The sequence below is a fragment of the Buteo buteo genome, chromosome 8, assembly GCF_964188355.1.
Source record: "Buteo buteo chromosome 8, bButBut1.hap1.1, whole genome shotgun sequence".
Classification (NCBI taxonomy): Eukaryota; Metazoa; Chordata; class Aves; order Accipitriformes; family Accipitridae; genus Buteo; species Buteo buteo.
In genome coordinates this window covers 2,964,162-2,979,592 of record NC_134178.1, presented here as the reverse complement: position 1 = coordinate 2,979,592, position 15,431 = coordinate 2,964,162, and the positions used below count along the sequence as shown (strand labels likewise).

General features: G+C 37.5%; 1 protein-coding gene across 2 annotated transcripts in view; it reads right to left on the bottom strand.

The window, feature by feature from the left end:
• Nucleotides 1–299: 299 nt before the first annotated feature.
• Nucleotides 300–15,431, bottom strand: part of ZFX (zinc finger protein X-linked) — a 24,742-nt gene continuing 9,610 nt past the window's right edge. For both annotated transcript variants that reach the window (XM_075033490.1, XM_075033492.1), the window contains 5 exons: nt 8,864–9,013; nt 8,523–8,666; nt 8,296–8,430; nt 5,608–5,748; nt 300–4,126 (listed from right to left, as the gene is read on the bottom strand). In XM_075033490.1, coding sequence (XP_074889591.1) covers nt 2,940–4,126; nt 5,608–5,748; nt 8,296–8,430; nt 8,523–8,666; nt 8,864–9,013 — 1,757 coding nt within the window. In that variant the 3' untranslated portion in view covers nt 300–2,939. The remainder of the gene's footprint in view (nt 4,127–5,607; nt 5,749–8,295; nt 8,431–8,522; nt 8,667–8,863; nt 9,014–15,431) is intronic.

The following is a 15,431-nucleotide window of genomic DNA, read 5'->3' as shown; positions in this document are numbered from 1 at the left end:
TCGTAGCGCTTAGTAGGTGACCACCTTGCCAAAAAACGTGAAGGCATTGTAAGAAGTTTAACAGACGTGAATCCTTTAATAGAAAAACAGGCATTAAAATGGATTTCAAAGACCCGCCGTCCCTGCCTTTCACTTTTGCGGCCTTTCTCGTAAAGGTACTTTTCAACCCAATGAGGGATTGAATCCCCCGCACCCCAGTACTACACAAAATGAGCTGCAAAGCGGGGAGCAGAAAAATAAGCACCAGAGCTGCAGATGACCGTGTCCCTCAGAACAATGCCTGATCCCAGTACTGGCATCAAATAGACTAAACGTTCATTAACAGGAAAATATTTTGAATTTTATTTTTTCACGTTATTATCAAGTACACAATTACAATAATGTCACACATCCCTATATGATTCTATGTATTTTGTTTTTTTCTTTTGTCTTTTTTACAAAGTGTACAGAGGGAAGGACGTATACAATATTTAACAGGGTATTTTCTACAGAACAATAATTTATATTATGTCCTTGTAAAAATCTGTACCTTTTTTAAACATTAAACTGAAACATCCATTTTATAGCATTTGCTAAGCAAATTATTTAAGAATTAAAACTAACCTGTAACTAATGTCAGTACATTAACAATAACTATAATTTCATTTTCTCTTTATACAGACAAATACATTTTACAAAATCCACTTGACCAAACCTTTAATTATTAAAAAAAAAAAAAAATCCAACATTGTGCTTTAAAAAAAAAAAGTGTGTATGATTCCAGGCTACGTAAGAGAAAGCAAATGTGTAAAATTGTGTTCTTTGTCTTTCAGCTTATTTAAAAAAATAAAGTTCAAAATGGCTAAAATCCTCGGCAATGCTATGGGAATTTACGCAGATTTTGTACACTTTTCAGGTTTCCAGTTAGAAAACTCTTGAACGTAAGAGGGGGGAAAAAAAAAGTCACAGGAGGGCACTCTGCGAGATGCAAATGGAAAATCTCTACTGGGTTTTACTGCGTCTGATTTGGCAATCAGTAGGCAACAGACAGAGCTACGGCCATGTAGAAAATCCACTGACTTCACCGGGGATTTCAACGAAGGCACAGTGCAGCACATCTGGGTATTACACACTAAAGGTTCACGGCCCGTTAGTAGCAATATTATACAAGAGCACGTCGGACAAGTCTGGGGGCACCGTCACGCAGGCATCAAAAGAAAAAAACATTATACAATAAAGGTAGTGACATGGCATTCGACTCTCCTGAACTGCAAACTAAACACAAGTATTTCAGCTTACAGTGAAACAGGAGGGCTGAGAAGTAGGAGCGGGGCTCGGTAACAAAACAAAATACAAAAGGCTTAGCAGATGCATATCTGAAAGGAAACCTTTGTCCCTTTATCACCCCAAACCTGAAATCATTCCTAACTTTACCTGCCTAGAAACAAGAGTCAACACTGGGCCAGGCTCTGAACCTTTTCCGCTAGCGAATTGCTGGTTACAAATCTATCCTAATCCGGCAGGCAGCCGGGTCGGAATTCTGCAATCCATCGTCGACCAGCGGCTTTGGCGGGAATTTGAGCAAGGGCAGCGGGGCCGGGTCCTAAAATCTGGCATGTAATTAAATGGTTTGGGTTTTTTCCTCCACAGTTGTTGTTAAGGTACATGACTTCGTGCTTGTTACATTTATGCTGTAATTAGCAAATGCTATGGCGCTATTTTATAATAGTCTTCAGGTGGCAAAATTGCATATAATAATTGTAATGTTCTCCCAGCTGTTTATAAACAGATTAAAAGAACTGGGTTAATTCTGGATACTGCACTAATTAATAAACAGCAGCTTAATGCAGCTGCTAATGGCTCAGGAAAAACATTCAATTTAGAAACAGTTCTATCGTAAGTTACTTTTCTTATTGAGGATATCTACATTAGAACATCTCTACTCCTTATGACGCATCTGCTCCACTCCATCCCCCTCTGAAGCCCTCACTGTAAATATCTCCGTTTCCAAAATGGAGGCACCTCTTGGTCTTAAATTTTATTCTAAAACAACTCACAATAAAAATGTGACTTGAACCACAAACTGTTCTTTCAAAGAAATACCAATATACATAAAAGCATTACGTTTGAGGTACTTTTACCGGCACATACAGACAGTTGTGATCTATTAACTCTGCAAATGGAACAACAGTATTTTACGTTTCCAACATTAAGACAGCTGTAAATTGAAAAAAAACCCAACTCATTTGTAACACGCAAAACCTTTCAAAGACAAAGAAGCACAGAACAATAAACATGTTTGAGCATACTTTTAAATTCGCCAAAGAAAGGTAACAAATGCCCCAAACCAGTTTTTTAAATATTTTTCTCTCTGAAACCTGAATTGAAAAGCAGAATATCTTTCCGCAATAAAGTTAGATGTGTAACTCCTCAAATGGAAAATAGTTAACCTGCCACAAAGTCTGTATAGTCAAAACAAGACAATCAGATGGGCCCTAGTGACTTTATCTTCAACATCACAATTCCCCATTTTATACACACCCCTGACAATTTTAATCAAGAGAAATTTCCTATTTTTAAAATTCACGACAAAACTGCATTAACATGGACACTGTGAGTATCAACGAGGTCAGTAAGATAAATATACTTAAATAAACTATTACGGTTGAAAAATTCAGTAAGAGACAGGGTTTACTTTATTAAATGCAACTTTATTGTTGCCATCTTTTCTTCATTTATTAAACAAACTGAATAGAATTCAGAACACGCTATTGAACAAAAGGTATAAAAGTCAACTAGAAGCAATAATCCTATTTTTATACAGCAACAAATCAAATGCACAGTATGTTTTTTTTGTTGTTTTTTTGTGTGTGATCGCAGGTGATTGGCTTTAAAATAAGCTAACTGCCTGAAAGGCAAAATTCCTTTCTAATTCCAGCCGTAAGTCTGTGAAAGAGACTTTAAGGCAGCCCAACATCTTTATGATGCCGCATAATGTGCTGGTTCTTCTCTGAAGGCCTTCGGAAACCTTTCTTGCAGTACTCACAACGGTGAGGGTAGTCTTTTGTATGAATGGAAATAACATGCCGTTTGAAGCCTGAGGCGTCTGTAGTGCTATACTCACAGTACTCACATTGATAAACTTTCCTGCCACTGTGTGTTTTCATGTGCTTTTTCAGCTCGTTTTGTTGCCTAAAGCCCTTTCTACATCTCTTGCACCTGAATGGAAGATCCTTTGTGTGAACTGAGAGTATGTGGCGACTCAGAATGAACGGATCTGCAATCTTAAAGTCACAATGTCTGCATTGGTGCAATTTTTTACCCTTGTGAGCCGCCACGTGTTTTTTCAGTTCCGAAGGCCTGTGAAAGCCTTTATCACACATATCACACTTATGAGGATAGTCTTTTGTGTGGACTGAAATTATGTGTCGTTTCAGATCACTCGAGTTTGAGCTCTTATGGTCACAATGCAAACACTGATGTGTTTTACTTTCTTGATGCATAAGCGTATGCTGCTGTAGCTCTTTGGTATCTGAAAAAGTCTGGAAACAAATATCACACTTGAATGGTGTTTCCTTACTGTGTTTAGTCTTTACGTGAGTTTTCAAGTTAGAAGAGTCGGCAGATCGGTATTCACAATATTGGCACTGGTATGGTTTTTCACCAGTGTGGATTCGCATGTGCTTCTTGAGCTCTGACGGATGGCGAAATCCTTTGCCACACTCCACGCAAATATGAGGAAAGTTCTTGCTGTGGACAGCTAAGAGGTGATGATTCAGTAATCCTTGTTCTGCTGTCTCATAGTCGCAGAATTTGCACTTGTGCATTTTATTAACTCCTTTGTCCCTGTGCACCATCTTGTGAGTAAATAAAGTTCCTGCATGAGAGAAGCTTTTCCCACACTCATCGCACTCAATAAGCTTTTCTGTTTTGTTGGTCAGCTTATGACTCTCCAAGTGGTTATGTAAACTTATTTTTTTATTCGTAGTGTAATCACAGTCTGTGCATCTGTATTTCTTCTTAGTAAGAAGGTGCTCTGGGTGGTTTTTCATGTGCCTTTTCAAAAAACCTCTAGATTTAAATTTCTTTCCACAAATCATGCAGGGGTAGACTGTCAACGGATGACCATCAGGGCCAATGATTATTGCTGAAAAACAAAAACCCCTTCATTAATATTATACGACGATATTACACTTCCATAAATGTCCTATTTCAACCTTAACAATAAGATGAATTGTTAAATAAGACCACACACACACTTTACTATATAACAAGCAAGCTTGTTACTGGGCTAGGTAGAAGAAATTGAGGGAATTACTACTTTCATTCATTTTTATTATCAGGAGAAAGGAAATACTGTTTTATGATGGAGACAACCAAAGCATCACCCGGCTGTTCTTCACCTCAAATAATTCTACTTTGAAGAACTCTGACCGAGTTCACACGTTAAATACACGCAGAAACCGACGCTGGTGCAAAGAACAGCAGCCAACTTGTTAAACTGAGTATCGCATAGTAAGCGTAGCACACGATCTTCTTTGACTTTCCACGCATCTGTAGATAAAGTTTAATCCGGCAGTTTAATCACCTACCGCTGACTCCCATTCACATGTCCCCAAACTAACACCTCCTTCTTGTGCCATCTGTCACAGTTACTATCTGAAGAGGTATCAAGCAGGAATCAGCGAGAACACATTTCACATACAGACACACCTCAAAGCTTTGGAACTTATTTGGACTCATCCATCAGGCTGATTTGTTTACCCTGAATTTGTCTAGGCATGCTAAAAAGCTCTCTTTTCCAAAAATGTTTTAGAAGGAGAACTGACTAGGTAGCTGGAAATAGAAAAAGCAAACTTTAAGATTAAAATTTGCCTGGTTTACTGATTCAGTGCTAGACAAACCAGAACTCCTACAGTTAAGTCACAATTTGGCAAGAAACTTTTAGTATCATTTAAGGCAAAGCTACTAAAGAAAAGAGTTGTGTGCTTTTTCAAATTTATCAGACCAAATAGATCATTCAGACCATAACACAGCAACAGCAGAAACCAAACAATGCCAAAGCAGTACATCTGTTCTTAGAGATGCAAGTAAGAACATTGGCGTGAACTTCAAGGCAATTTATTTCACAATTAAAACAGAAAAGGGTATAGAAGTATATATTACATTTGGTAGTGTAAATGTTCAGATTTTCCAGTTACTTATTGAGCAGATACAATGAAATTTATTGTTCAATACATTTTCAATAAAGACAAAAAGGGGTTTTAAAAAGCACTATTGCAGAACACTGTTTATCTAACATCACCTTTTAAAAAGTTACATTAAACATTAAAAATGGTGTGGCAAGTTAAGTATATAAGTATTTAACCTTTTACTATGATACTGATTTTCTTCTGTGTCAGAGACGGTTTCCTTTAAAACAACCCCCACAATCGAAACCAACTATGTATTTAAATTTAAAGTAAAATACGCACTCATTTATGATGTAGAAGTGTTGTCAACAAAATAATTCCCAAAATAATCACTGTTTTTTACAAGACATTGCACATGCTATCAGCAAAGTACATCTGTTCATGGATAAGTGCCTACAGGAATGAGAGTACAGCCAGCCAGCAGATACTCACTCACCTGTTTGATACTGCCTAGACTCAGGTCTCCTTTTTTTCTTTGGTTTTTGCTTAGCCAGTCTCCCAAGTCCAGCTGACTCATCTATGTGCAAAAGAGCACTTGCAGTGCCATTCCGACTTTCAATGCCATCGTTGTTATTACCTAACGAGATAAGTTAAAAAGTTGCCTACCGTCATCACTCTACAGATTATTCGAGCAACAAACTCTACAATGGTAATAAAAGAAATGATAAACTATTATCTGGACATTTAATCAAACCATAATAATGTACAGGATGAGCTGCAAAACTTCTCCGTATGTAAATTACGAATTATGTTTGGCATTATGAACCTGGAAGCATTGGCTTTGTTAACCTAATTTTACAGGAGTACACAATTTACAGGAATTAATGGTTTTCCATTTTGCAAAGAGTTCTCCTTTAACTGCAATTTTTGTTGCTAATTATGCCCCAAATGCTTAACATCAGTAAACAATAGCATGTCACAACATTTACTGTGCCCAATTTTCTTCTCAGTCCCAAAATAAATTCACGTGTGAGCTCCCATTCACTTCTGGGCATCTGAATTCACCTGACTGAAGTTTCTCACATACCGAGTTTCAGAACTGGAACTGCAATCAAAGAATCGTTCTGAACAGCCCATAAACTTGCACACAAAGTACATTTCTTACTATCTGCACACCTGATGCTTTAACACTTACACATTCTTTCTACTGGCAACAAAGAGCATGTTCAGTATTGTAAAATAGAAAGAAGAAAACAATCTTTGCCTCACAGAGCCTCCTGTTTAATACAGAAATGGTATCACTGGATGTAAAACAAACATGAAAATTTCAAGTAAATATATCTATATATTCGGGAAGGTATTTATTGGCAATCAGTTTAACCTTGGTGATTTAAGGGCGTAAGTAAATTTTAATAACAAATTTTGTGGTTAAGTAGTTACTTGATCAATAGAAGGCAACAGTTCCTAGTGAAAGTAAAGCACACAAATAAGACAGGAAGACTGAAGTGGAAGAAAGTGCAAGATGCTCAATAGCTCTTCCCTTTGTAGAGTGCCGAGAATGAATATTCGTGGTTAATGTGAGAAGACTCAGAGCCAGGAACAGGCATGTGCGGAGCCTGAAGATTCTGATATATATGCTAGCTCAAGTGTTGAAGAGCAAATATGGTAAGTGACAAAAGTTGAAAGCAAAAACCCATTTCACATCTTACATGTAGAAAGTACAGTTTGCAACAGGTGCATGATGACTCCTTCTAGAGTAAAACACAAACCAGGCCTCAAACATTTTCTAATACTAGAATAAAATTGCAAAAACTTGCTGTAATATAAAGCACAGTGGGACTGGGCTTTGCTACAGTACAGCAGCAAACCAAATTTAACATTTTAAAATGCCACTGTTATCAGCTCTTAAACCCTCTTTCAGTGGAGAAGAGTTCCGAGAAGCGCAGATAACAAACTTCTGCAATTTTCATGCCTGCATGCTTCATTATTTCTTCCCTTTCCCCCCACTTCTCACCTTGCATGCTAGGTTGCTTACTGCTGACAATGCAATCACTCCACTGTTTCCCACATCCTCAAATTCTCCTTTCAATTCTGTCTCTCTGTTCTTAACACACTCTGCTCCGCTTTCTCCTCCTCCAAAATCACTGAATGTTCATTCAGTCTACAACTGTTGTTTCAAGTTAACTTAATTTCACTTTTAATTCCCAGTCAACCTGGCTTCTGTCCTTCCCTCTCCACTGAAACTGTGCTCACCAGTATATGGCCAAAGATAAGACTCTGGGTGCACTGCCATCCATCTCCTAAACAACTTTTAACACACACTGCTCCCTGAAATCTTGTCCTCCCTTGACTTACGTCCGTGATTCTAGCCCCCATTGCATTCTCAGCACTTCCCCACCATTTGTCTGCTGGCACCATCACCACAATCCACATCATGCAGACATATAACCTAAGTTCTGTCCTCTACACCACTATTTCTTCTGCTTCATTTAGAAGAAGAAAGGGACAATATGGAAACATTTCTAAGATGAGATTTTGGTCTACCAGTTTACGTAAGTTGTGGATACCAGTTTGTGCACCAGTTGGTGCTCAGATACTAACGATCAAGAAAAATGGTTCTGCATGCTGGAAATATTCTCAAGGTTCTGCTATAATTTTAAGATGTCTCCCTCCAGATTCTTTTTTGTTAATCAATTAATTATTTCCATTAGTGAAATAACATATTTATATGTTCCTTCTAGAAAGCACTTAAATCAAGCTAGAGGTCAGTGTTGCTTTTCACTGTTACACTGAATCTTAAATATTCCCATCTGCTTCCTTCCTTCCCGCACCCCCCCCCCCCCAAAATACTCAGTTCTATTCCCAAGCCAGCTCTTAACTGTGTCCTAAAACTGTGAAGGACAGATGTACACAAGATGCAATTTTTCAGCTGAAAGCTCGTGTACTTCCCCTTCTACTACATCATGAAAATACGAAGGAAAATGCCTGTTAAAATAGGAGTAAGAAGCCTGCCTTACAGCTTCTCTCTTCTTCTCTTTTTAAGGCTCATTATGCCAAGAAACCATTCTTAAACTAAAACTTTAAAAACAAATACAAAAGCACAAATACTCCACTACCCTCCAAAAAACAATCCCTGACATTTTGCTATAGACAGTGTCACCAGGAAGAATTGAGTATTACCTACCATAAGCTGCTGCCCAAGCTATGGGCATGAAAGTTTTAATTTCAGTGTCATCAATTTGCTGTTCATGGGCCACTGCTGCATCCTCCTCTCCTACAATCACTTCCATGTAAACCTCATCAGCTATTTCTGCAACATCTAAGAGAAAAAGAAGTCAAGAAAAAATTAATAGGAACACTGCACTGCTGAAAGTGAAAATCCCTGTTCCCAAATGAAAGCCACCTACTTACTTAAGTCTTCATCTTCATGCTGAGAATCATTTACAGTCATGTAAACCATTTTCTCCCTTGGAATACGAATACTGCTATTTTGATCAAGTAGTCCAACTGCGTGGTCATTCTCTGGCTCGCTCTCCACAATGTCTACTGTGCCCCCTAATTAGGAAGACCAGAACAAAATATTTTAAATACGCTTTGTTCAAATTCTACGCTAAACTGCAGAAAATTGAGTTTGTCACTCTTTTAACATCAGACCCACAGCTCTTTACAGATGACTTGAGAGAAACCACAGCCTCTAATTATGCAAAATTTCAAATGTCAGGTTGGAGTATTCTAAAACGAGCATATTTTACCTAAGTCATCTTCTCCAGGATCTGCTTTGAATATATAGACCTTGATGACTTCTGGACAAATGCCATCCACTTTACAAGAGCCACTTTCTGACTCTGCTTCCATGGTAATTTCAGCAGAACCTTCGTGTTCTATCTTACCAGCATCATCCACTACAAAAACAAGTTATTACAATTACCCAGTCATATACAGACAGACATACATGAAAGACTTTATTACTTTATTACTCAAATTTGGAAGCAGTTTAAAATTAAAAAGTTGTGATAAAGAACATACCCATAAATATTTTTTTCATATCCTCGAAAACAATGACAATAAACACCAAAATAAATTCAAGCCGTATCTTCTACTTAAGGGGGAAGTGCAAAAGTGCTGCAGTGATATGACTAGAAGCATGAACACCACACCAGGCAATGCTAATAGGGAAACAGTGATCTGCAGCAAGATGGTGGTAGGAAGAAACTGCACATTAGTACTTACTCTGCGGCATAGTTTCACTTATTCTCAGTTTTAATTGCTTTCTCCCTCACAACTAATAACCCATTAACTGTTTTTTTTCAAAAGCATTATCTGTGCTCAACCCTGCCTCTAATGCAAGTGGTACTACTGCTGCCAGTCAGACGTGGTTCCTTGCAAAGCGGTGTTATTGATGCTTCTTCAGCTAACTAGAGAGGAAACCTAAATGAAAACTACAGGTAGAAAACCCTCCACTTTTCTCATCCACTCAATAGCCAAGGGATCAAGCACAGTGTCAAAGTGCTGTCCTGACACCACAGCACCGGTGAACCTATTCAACTGATTGTTCATGGTGCCCTTACTACAAGGGACTTGCACTGGATTTTATGCTGTAGCCCTATATATTCTCCTCACTATCATCTCAAATTTTGTTCTCTTGCTTTCAGAACTGTACCAACACCACGCTTCAGTTTGAATTGCCGTAACTTCCGACGCCTCCCACATAAACATGGCTAACAGCCAGCTTTATGAGGAACACATTTCTGATTCTTAAGACATACTCTACACAGGCACGCACGCACGCACACACACCATCTACTTTACCCAGCACGGGTTTTAAAGAAAAAAATACTAAATATGTGTTCACAAAAATCAAACCCAGCATCTCAAGATCTTCAGAGAATCTCCCAATTTCAGAAGCCCCAGAAGTTTGAGGGTTGAGATTATTTAAGAATTCCTAACATGACGGCATACTTTTGTAATTTGTGTCTTTATTGTTCATAAAGTCACTTTTGGAGGCTAATATGGCTCCCTCAGAGCCATGCATAACTTCAATTCATGACAAGATGACATGAAAGTTATACTAAAGGAAGTGTAAGAACCGTCCCATAAATGCTGTAGAATTTTTAACTACCATGCCTAGCACATACAAAGTACTTAATGAAGTATGCTCATTTTACTGGCACTCATTAAACTACCCTCATAACTAAGTCATAGCTTTACTACTCAGTAACTGCAACTCTTCCATTTCATTTAAGACTTAACAAAAAAGAAAAAAGCTCAAAATGTCATGACTATATTTTCCTGCCATGAAGTCAATAAATTAGCCTTTAAATTAGATAAACTAGCATGTGTTCTGCCTCATGTATCAAACACAACTGTATTTAAGTACAGTTTCTCAATCAGGCAATGTTATTCACACAAAAAAATGAATAACATTAAATTAGGAAGCACTAAAATAAATTAGTCTATCTCCCTCCTCACCAAAAAAGCAGCAGAAGAACATTAAATAGTCTTATGCCACGTTCATGATCAATGGCCACCACACAGAATACTTCAAGCAGTAAGATGCATAAAAAATGACTTCGTGTCACGGGACAACATAACATCCTGTAGCTGAAACCCCAAAGCATTTCAGAAGTAAAAACCTTAAGATGTTCTTTTGAATCATGTTAACAACGTAGCTCCACAGCACGTATATTCAGTTATTGAGCAGACTTTCATAAATTCTTTGGCATATGCATGAAACACCAAAGGTCACTGGAACTCAAAAAAAAAACTTGCTTTCGTTCCTACACTAGATTTATGTAGTTGTTCTCCTTTAACTTGGCTGTTTCCAGTGTCATGCACGTGTACTTGGAAGGCTTTCAAATCAGCGTAGACCAATTTTACACCGCTGAAGCCAAAGGGGGAAGTCTGCCACCAAGCCCAACTGATGCTGGAACATACTCAAGGAAGGAAAATTATGTCTGAAGCAATCAGAGAGAAAACAAACCTACATGCACCATGTGAAACAGGCTGGTTTCTTTTAACCAAAACAGAGTTTTTTACTTCCATACATATATGGAAGTATCCATTGATAACATTCACACAACAGAAGAATCCTAGATCTTAAAAATATTCTCCATTTACTCTTCAAAATAAGTTCTCCAAGGTTCAAAGTCATCTTTTAAACAATATGATTAAAAAAAATCATTCCACCGTTTAGAGTTTGTTTGTTTATCCCTGATTTCCCTCTATATTCAACAACGTTTTAAAAATGTAACAACTGGTTTAAATATTTTTTTAACAGTGCCAGTAAACTGTAAGGAATTTGACGTGTAGGAATATTAGGCCAACTTTTCTCAACCAAAAGGAAAAAATGTCACTCTTGATAGATGGTAATACTTGAAAAACTAAAGTCCCTAAAGGCCTTCAAAAGTAATAGCATTTGCAGTATAGTAGCAAACAGGTAACAGGAAAAGTAGGGTGGAAAGAAGAAGGTTGAAAAAAAGATAAAAATCAGAAGAGACAAACAAGATGAAAGAGAATGGGTATCTATCACACAAAGTACCATTTCCATGGTATTTTGTCCTATGGCTACATAAGCATTTATCTACACTTGATTCATTGATGCTCTGGCAGCATTTATGAAATTTGATTTCTATTTAACACTTTCCCTATGTTTCTGCATTCTCCACATATCTCAGTCTCACAATCAGAGAAAATGATATTCATAAATACTTGACTGATCAATGTTTGAAGTTGGAACTCTGATGATGTTTGAATTTTTCATTTGAATTCACAGCCCATCAAGGGATCCCACAAATACCGTGCATGACTGATCTTCTCTCACACTGTTCCTCTTTGAAATTACAAAAAAATCCCAACCCCAAAGGACTTAAAAGTATTAGTTAAGCTTATAAGAGACCACTTCCTTTCCAGTAGAGATGCTGGGCAGTTACTACACTCATCAGAAGTCACATGCTAGAAAAAATGCTGTCGTTCCTTGTGCCTCCATTTAATTACATATTAACTGAACACTAAAAACCTTAAATGTATGATTTTTTTTTTTATTTCTACTAGCTGGTAGCTTTCTTTCAGTAAGCAAGTAGATTCAGACTAATTCTCCAAGTTAAAAAAAAAGAAAAAAGGATAAATTATTAGACACAACATTATTTTACATAAATTGCAAGAACGCATTCTATGGTTAGTTTCCTGACATTCTTCACAGACTTCACTGATTAGAGCAGACTGCTTTTTGCATACTATGAGCTGCAAGAAACAACTAAAAAACCTATGCGCTTCTCCAATGTTGCAATAATTGCTTCCATACAAAGATAATGCTTGAATTTTTATTAAAAGCACAAACAGATGAGAAAGGTGTCACACAACATGAAAGACGTGGCATATTCAAAGCCTATCTAGTTATCACAGGAAAACAACAAAAGGAGAGCAACAGATTAAAAGAAGGAATAGAGACTAAAACAAAGAAATAAAAGATGCAGGCAACATTAACAACAGACTGATTGTTTAATGTGTGTTCTATCACGATGACAGCATTGGTCTCCTAGAAAACATTATATCTAATAAAAAAATCATATAATGTCATAAACTATAATGTCCAATGAATAATTATCTCCTATATCTTTACCCTCCTATTAAAATATATCCAATGGCATTTTTGGGACAGAAACGAGCTCCTGTGTATTGATAATAAAAACAATATTTAAAACCCAGCTGAAGCCAGTTTCCCCATATAGTAGCATAAATGCTAGCCCAAGATCCTGCATACTGCATTTGCTTAAATGGTATCTCTTTTGTTTAACCATGACACATAGACTTTCCCCAAGAAGTTGGTTTCAGTTTCTTATATCCAGTATTTACCGGATCAGCAGATACAGACTTTGTAGCCTTGCAGTCTTTTACTCCTAACTAGAAAAATGCAAATATCTGTAACTGTCTTTATTTTTTTAATAGTTTCCATAAGCTTTTACATTTATTCCTTCCTACCATTTCTCCTCTATATGGGATTAATGAGGAAAATAAAGGGATTGTAAAAGATAAAATACACTCAAGCACTAAGAAACCTTCCATCTTTTTCAAGTACACGCTGCTCATTGCTAAATAATACACCAAAACAATTCTTACAAACATTCTAAGAAAAAGTCTGTCTCTGCACCAGTTTAACAGATCTTGAAATCTGTCTATGGAGCAATTAGACAAGAATCACCTACTTTGTGAGGCTTTATGTTCCCAAATGATTCTCTTTGCTGCTAAAAAAATGCGTATCATGGGATATTTGCCTGCTTACAAAATAAACAACCCTATTTAACCATCCTTAATGAAAAAGGCTACTGCTAACTATTCTGTTTTCTCTAAAATAGATTAAAAGCATGCTGTATTCCCCAGACAGGCTTTGTTCAGTTATCTGTGATAGAAACATTTTACTTGTACTTCACTTGATAGCACTGAAGAAGTTATTTTTACTGTCCAGTCATTTCTTAAATGGTAAAGCAGGTTTCCTAACCTGTGACAAAACAGAAATCTGTTCTATTTTGATTTTAATGCCATTGCCATTACACAGGAGCAACAGTATACCCTACGCATCTGAAGCTCCCCGCAGGGCAGCGCTGTAGCAGAGGAGAACTTCCTGAGCTCCAAACTGGTATCTAACACTTGTCCTTCTCATCCTGCTCTCCCCAGCACACAAATCAGACTAAGCTCCGAGGCATCACTCAGCCTGAAGGAACTGTCATCTCCGTCACCTCTCACGGTGACCTCCTGAGCAGCAACAACTGTTGGTGCATTCCGGTGGTCAGGCAGAAGCATGGCGCCAAGTTCCATCTCACAGAAAGAAAAACGTGATTCCCTGCATCTTTAAGAACCTCCGGGGAAAAAGAGGTAGGTATTTATTTATGCAGTCATTATTCTCTCTCTTTCAGTACCCTGGGTTCTGACTCCTGTAACGAAAAGTGTAAATTGAGATACAACAAAAAAAAGACACATCTAACTCAGAGCAAAGTAAGGCTATGGATGGACATAACATAGCCCCTGTATTTGCAAACATCATGTAACTTCCTAAAACTGAAGCTTAAACTTTGTGAGGCTACCCTTCACTCCCTCCAGACTCCCCTTGTCAAACCTCCTTTGTGCCTCACCATTTTTACTGCAATTAAATATGACTATATCGGAATACAACTTTTTGTCTTATGGAACTGGTTCATGCCAGAGGATGTATCTTACTTTGCCAAGCTGAGTAAAATCAGACAAGCAAAAATCTTCATTTCTATCTTATGGCCAGCTATAAGGCACTACTTTCCTTGGGTAGTAAACGGGGGGGGGGGGGTGTGTTGTTGTTTTGACAAACACTAGCTAATCTCACCATTATTATTTAACTTATGGAGAAATGATTTTCCAAGCCTTAAGAGTTGCTACCAAATAATTAGTACCAGTGTGAGCCAACACACAATTTATCCGTTTCTGACCACACTCATGAACTGGCATGTTATGGCATACATGAAAGAAAAACTGATTTATCAAACCTTCTTGAATCCTTTTCAAGCTACTAACTAGTAGCAGTTTGCATTCTTTGTTGAATGAATATCTGATTCTGCTCTGCTGTAAGAGCCCTGAATCTACCATGGACCAAAAATAAAGCTTGAGGGCAAAGGCAAAGTATCCAAGAAAAAAGGTGAGTACATCAAAAGTTAAGTGATAATATAAGCTGTGCCAAGAAGCATTATCTTGGAAATGAAAAAAGCAAAGGCATATCAATGCAGAAGCTAAATTAAATCTAAATGGGAAAAGAAATATTAAAATACTGAGCTTATTGAAGCAAAGTCACAGAATGCAACCCACAGGGACTGTACTCTTTGAAAAGACAAACCAGTTTGAAACGAGGAAAGAAGCTAAAAGCACAACATTAAAAAAAGTACACATAGATTAGTCATTTCAAAACAGGTATTTTCAGGATAAAGCTAAGAAAATTATCTTATTTTAAGAAAATCTATGTAGACTCAGTTCTTTAGGAACAAAAATGGAAACGCTTAAAGAGAGCCACAAGATAGGAGGAAGATAGCAAAAAGATTTTGCCAATAACTTCCACTGACTGAGAAACGACAGAAAGAACACAAAGTGTCACCCCCTGCTTTGCAAGTGATTAGCTAAAAGAAGACAGGCAAAAGCATCCTGAAGAACACAGTCTAGCTCCCAGATCTGGGAAGCAGCTACGTTTGGCTACTGTAATGGCAGACAAAATTACATTCCAACATCTGCCCCAGCAGTTCAGGAAAGTTTGCCAGAATCAAGCTCGAATTTACAGGTTAGGATGAAAAAAAACCAGAAACTAGGCTG